The following is a 6,474-nucleotide window of genomic DNA, read 5'->3' on the forward strand; positions in this document are numbered from 1 at the left end:
CCCCCCCCTCCCCCGCTTCAATTTTAATAATGAAAACAAAAAAAACAAGGAAAACAAAATTAACAAAGAGATAAAATAGACACAGTGGCTTTGGCCACTGTTATATATATATTTTTTTAAATCTCTCCTGTAATATAAAAATCATCAGTTATACCGATGAATATATTGGAAGTTTATATAAAAAAAACATCTATGTCTGGATGCGGAAGAAGATTAGTGCCATAAAACGGTTCCTCTTCGGATCCTAAGTTAGAATTCTATCATAAAGTTTGACATTCTTCCCCAGGATCCCGACTGTTTCCTTAAAATTCTGCAATATTACCAAATCGTATGTATTTTCATTTATTCACGTGGACTATTTTTGTCATATGAAATGGTTGAACAGTTTGGTTGCCATTGCAATTCTTTTTTTTTTTTCTCATCTCATATCTATCTATGTAGAATCTTTACTATACACACTAACGCGCCAGATATGTCCGTCAGAAGCTTTGGCTTAAAGTGATGAAAGACATAACCACAATATTCAGTCAATAAGCATACAGGCTGAATAAGGTGCTGACTCCCACTGTTACCCCCCTACAAAGTCAACTAAACTCCACTGTGACTATCTCGGGAAGCTGAGAGCAGCTGGGACTGCTAATACTTGCTGTATTTTTTATAAAGCGATCGTTTCTTAATTACCCCGTTAACCCCATTAAGCTAACTTATGAAAAAGCAGAAATGCCCTTATTAGAGAAACTTGTTGCATTTTTGTCATATCTGTAGAGACATCAAACATGAAAACACATTGGATTCACCAAAGGATAAAAAAAAAAAAAACTGGAGACTTATGACTCAGTATCTTATAATTACGAGATGTTCACCTTTGAGTGATCATGGTTAGACTGTCCAATCAGTGTGGCCGTATGAACGGATGTGAGTTGTCAGTTAAAGGGGCACATTGAGGTTTTGCATAAGGTCAACAGCTACATTTTGCTGTTGGAGTGTGTTGCGTGAGTGTGTTGGATGTGCGGAGTGTAATATTGGTGCGATAAGGGTAATTTAGGCATTTTTCAGTGGTGTCTAAGTGACTAATGGGAACCAAGATCTCTGTAATCGATCCAATATTGAGAGAAAAGAGCTATAAATATAACCCCACAGGACAACTGTTCCTAACATTATGCAAAGGATTCCAATTGAGATAGACCTTTTGATAAAGAGATTTTTTTTGCGTAACCAGAAACGGCTCAGAAATCGGCCAAACTCACCAGACTCCATGTAAAAAAATCCGTATTTTTAGCGCATATTTCCACATGAAAATGGATGAATTACGAGTTTATTTCAACCAGACCAGAGTGGAAAGATGTACCAAGAAATCTTCATGTTAAACAAAAAGAATCTTACTCGGTAGGAATCATTTCCATAATGTCGTCAGACACTTAGAAGACATCAGTGGCCAAAACCGCACTTTTAGTGGACGGAAATTGAAGGTGTGCAATTGCCCATTAATGTTAGATTGTAGCTTGTTTTGCTTAATATCAGACCAATTTAAAAAAAAATGTTGTTCCCACTAGCCATTTAGACATAAAAAAAACTTAGGAAAATAGGGTTCAGGTTAAAAAATATCAAAATTACACAACTTGTTAGATTGCATTGCTATAGAAACAGCTTGGTCCCAAGTTGCTGTCATCCTATATTCAGACCAAATCAGACAGACTAATAATAGCTGACTTTTGCATCTATTTCCATGCTGAACAGCATGCACGACAGGCCAATCTGATTAAACCCAAAAAGAATGTCTTTAGACATGTTTGAAACCGAGATGGGAATTGTAATTATGAGATACAAAGTCCAACTTACATGACTATTTTCTTTTTGAATGCAATGCTATTTTATTCCAAAACCAAAACAAGAAAACCACATGTTGCACTCAATGCAGTTGGGCTACAATACATGCAGTTTTCATGACTATGCAGACACTACATAGGATTTTGTCTTGGTTTGGTGAAATGCCTATAAACATATGATAGTAAAGTTTCAGTCCAAAGTTTCCTTAAGGTAGATAACAAAAAACAAGTTGACATCTGATGATGGCATAGCAATAATGGCTGTTCTCAGCTTCTCTTTAGGTTCCGAGACTTTCATGTTTCTTTACCTCCTCCCAAACCAAAGGGAAAACTAAAAAAAGCTATCATTGCTAAACGGGTGCCAAAGGAAGCTGAGACGAGAAAAAACGACAACACTTACTGGCATAGTCACTTTAACACTCTTACAAAACATAAAAACCCCAAGTGTGACTATGACCTATCTTACAGGGTTGGAGATCTCTATACAAGCCCTAACAATTTGAAATCTGATAAATATTTCACTTGTGTCCTAATCATTACTCTAGCAGCTCTCTATTAGTCCTAGGAAAAAACCTCTACAGCTGATAATCTAGGTTTTAGAAATTAAAAACCCACAATATCAAAATACACAGCACAAAATATCTGAGGTATAAGACGAAAAATATCAGCTTCTTTTTCTTGTTTTTCTGTAATTCTCTCTTAGGAGATGCTGAAAATGATCCACAAACTGCATGTATTGCAATGCCCAGGCCTCGGTGACGTCTCTCCTCGGATCACTCGTTCTCTCTGTTGTTTTCATTCGCTCACACACTTGCTCGCACACACACTTTCTTTCTGTCCTGTTGGAAGGTTGAGTATAGGTTGGAGGTGTTGCTAATAGGGTGCAAAGCGGCTGTAGCCTCCCCGGTATATACTAGCCTGGAGAGAGGACAGCACTAGCCCCACGTCGTCGGCATGGCTCCGGGTTTTCGCATCTGTCAGTGGGGCGAACGCATTCTGAAACACACGCAAGGTATTGCACAAACACACATGCATATTCATAGAAACACACACACACACACACACACACACACAAAAACCCTTGTTAGCCCGCCTTGGTCCTGCACAAACTACAACTAGAGTTTCAACGTTACCGTTATTCCGGGGCAAACCCATGGTAGATGATAAGACCAATGACCGGAGCAACCGTCATGCAGCAAGCACAGCTAGACGCTTCATGCCAGGGGAACATGCCAACTGCTATATGAAAGAAATCCAGTCAATACAACCATGAACAAATGGAGTAAAAGATGAATCAAAGAAATCAAGTCCAAAGGTGGTTTTAAGCAGAATGGGAACCAGGATGGGCTAAATCTTGTGGATGGATCATGCTGGTTTTCACCGGGTGGAGATGGAGATTTAACATTCATTTTACATATCTTATAAAATGTGCTTGGTTTGTTGTGTGTGTCCACATGAAACTGCATTTGTAAATCTCTTTTTTTTTTTCTTACCAAGCTATTTCTTAAGCTTTTCAGAGTAGGAGTGGAGTTCTAACTGGCCAAACATTCTCACTGATACATGCTTGCTTTCTACTTTTAGAACATTTTATCTGCACTGTATTAATCTAGAAAATCTGTCAATATTTAGGAGAGCCTCAAAGGTTTCCCAATCTATAGAATAGAAAGCCTTTATTGTAATTATACACAAGTGCAGTACCTGTGCAACGAGACTGAAGCAACCCCTAAACAGTGTCAGCATGAAATATACAAATATAAAATGTAAGTAGTGCAGAAGAAAAGAAAAAAAAGATACATGTATACTATATACATATATAAAATGGTAAGAAAGATAAAGGGTTTGTGTACACATTATGCAAGTGTGGTGTATCAAAAGTCCTGAGTATTAAATATTGCACTGTAATGAGATTGCACAGAATTCCAGTGTCTTTTTAGGTATTATATCCATCTCTATCTCTAATATCTAACAATGTAGGCAGTGAGAACCTCGACTCTGATTGGTTGCATGGTGATGTTGGCTATGTCCCATCATTGGATGGTAATGGTGTTTCAATAACTGACATGGAGAGGCCTTTAGCTTTTTGATAGCATAGGAAACATGTGTCTTAGAGACAGATGTTAGCCAAACAGTGGTTCTTGGGGTGTTGGGGGGCGTGGGTGCAGGTGGTTCTGTCAAGCTGGAACACACACTGTCGAGACCCAACTCAACACACTGCCAGTTGTGCCCACTTGATGACCATACAGATTTGCCTGCACTCTTACACACACAAACACATTCATATTGAAACCATGGTAATTGTCTTTGGTAGGGCATTTCAAGGGACAGGGTTTCTGATAGCAGAGGATGCTAATTTAGTGGATATTTGTAAGATTAGTGGAACTAGACATAAAGTATATGGTGGCTAAAGTTGGATTCAGGGACAGTTAAGGTGCATTAGGTCAGAGAATGGTGTGGAAAGGTCTTTTATACCAAGAGGATACGCTAATTAGCGGCTATTGTAAGACTAGTGGAACTAGAAAAAACAGAGGGTACATCCCAATTACCTTCATTGCGTCCAGGTTTCCCTCCCTCTATTCTCTGCAACTTAGTCCCTCCCACTGAAGACACGAGGTGATATGCAGGGAAATATGTGAGGAGAGACGAAACGAGGACACACGTTTTAGGAGAAGTTAGACCTAGTCTCTGTGCATGTTTCCCCATCTGTTAATAAAGATCCACAGTTTTTAACCACATGGTTAACCAGAAAATAAATACCTAACATCTACAACTTCTCAAATGGACTTTCAGTTGCATTGGATGTGTCCCCCGTCCACATATTTCACCACCTTCCACTGCAAGGCACTTCATCTGACACAGTCATAATCAAACAGGACTCTTCCGACTTTTGGTACCGCCATGATGCCAAGGGAGGGGCATGGACTATGTTCAATTGGACATGGAATATTGTAATTTCCATGGTTCCCAGTCGGAAACTATGGCATAGACTGTATAAAACAGATCTATGGTCTATCTATTTTTTCCTCTATGCTGTATTCTTCTTGCTGAAAACTGCTGCTGGAAATCTCAATTTCCTTGCAGGAGTCACCCCAAAAAGGATTAATAAAGAGAAGTCTACATGTCAAATATAACGTTATTTGCTCTATGAAAGCCATTGACAAAGACGAAAACATTGACATATGACATCTACTAGATAGCTTTTAGTTGGTTTTTCAAACAGACATTACAGTTTTTTACCTAGTTTTCCTTATTTTGTTGGTGTTCGTTAATGATTATAGCCTTGGTCTGGCCAGACAGGAAGTAGTACGACTAGAGCATCCAGTTAATTTTGAAGACTCCCGGTCGTAAATCACATCACAACACTATTTTAACTATTAAGAGCTGGAAAACGCTGTGCGTGCAAGTGTCGCCTAGCATAGATACATGCCTGAGCGTACGCCTAGCCTTTCATACTCAATGCTCATTTCCATGCACCGGTCACGGCTGTGTGTGTGTCTCTCTCTCTCTCTCTCTCCAATAGAAAGAGACAGGTGAAAACTGTGGTAATTGCAGCCAATATGTTGCTGTGTGTGTGTCTGTCTCTGTCCATCCGTCGGTGTCTCTCTCCGCCTGAGGGCATGTCTCGCGGTAAGAAGTCATACTCACCATAAATCACCATTAAAGTAAATTATCCGGCTGCATGTGATTACCTGCCTGGCTTCAAATATACGGCCTGGCTTGACACATACGCAAGAAATGGAAGAGGAACCAAAACTTTAGTTGCAGCGTGCGTGCCTACACGTGGCCGGACAGATTAGATAACGTGGGCGGCGAAGTAAAAATAGCTAATTTTGATCCATGTCATTCATAACGGGACTAAATGGAAGAAACCATTTAACTATGTAACCCACTTACTTTTGTGGTAGGATCACAAATATCCAGGAAAAATTAAACTAAATCTGCAATCGGGCAGGCATGATCTGCTCCCGGTGCATGGTGCATGGGGGACGACAAAACAAAACCACACATCAGCCAGAACATGACATATCTGCGCCTGGAGGAATCCATTTCTACTGAAGGGGTGTGTTGGTCTGGTTAATGTCTTCCGCAAAGGCTGCTCTAATGTATCTTTGTCCATGTCTCCTCAAAGATCCCTCCCTGGTTTTCAATCCTTAATCCTCAGAGAAGAAATAGGCATTATGGCAGACTGGAGCTAATGGAGCTCAGCGCAAACCTCCGGGCATCGGCCAACCACTGCGACCCGAGTCCCTTTCTGGCAGAAAGCTCCTTTCTTTGGTCTCAGGGTTCCTTCTCCACCATCACCAGTGTCTAGGCTCCAACGGGGCATATGTCTGGCTTCTCTACCACGATGGAGTATAATCCCCAAAGACTCTGTAGATTTCAGTTTATGCTTGTGTACACTACGTCTTTGCCTATCTCCAAGGAAGTCTCTCCTGATTGAATTCCCTGGTAAAACATGAAAAAATACGGGAATTGGGAAAGCTTAATACTGCCGGGCCTAGTGATAGCTCAAACATGATTTAACATTAGCAAAGGGCTTTAATAGAAATGCTTGAATTCAAAGTACTTCTGTTAGGGCCAAAATACATTTCTCAGGTGGTCTGGGACAGGTCTGCTTTCTGTCCCCAGAGTAAGAACTAAAGGGAGGGGA

The 6,474-nt window shown here is 40.2% G+C and overlaps 1 protein-coding gene across 1 annotated transcript in view; it reads right to left on the minus strand.

The window, feature by feature from the left end:
* The window catches only part of rbfox1 (RNA binding fox-1 homolog 1), a gene marked incomplete at its 5' end in the record, with an annotated part of 164,360 nt that overhangs the window by 946 nt on the left and 156,940 nt on the right, over positions 1-6,474 (minus strand). Inside the window, 1 exon segment of the mRNA XM_032537557.1 lies at positions 1-2,822. This exon segment is cut by the window's left edge and continues 946 nt beyond it. Coding sequence (XP_032393448.1) covers positions 2,700-2,822 — 123 coding nt within the window. The 3' untranslated portion in view covers positions 1-2,699.

This window comes from Etheostoma spectabile, chromosome 15 (genome assembly GCF_008692095.1).
Source record: "Etheostoma spectabile isolate EspeVRDwgs_2016 chromosome 15, UIUC_Espe_1.0, whole genome shotgun sequence".
Taxonomy (NCBI): domain Eukaryota; kingdom Metazoa; phylum Chordata; class Actinopteri; order Perciformes; family Percidae; genus Etheostoma; species Etheostoma spectabile.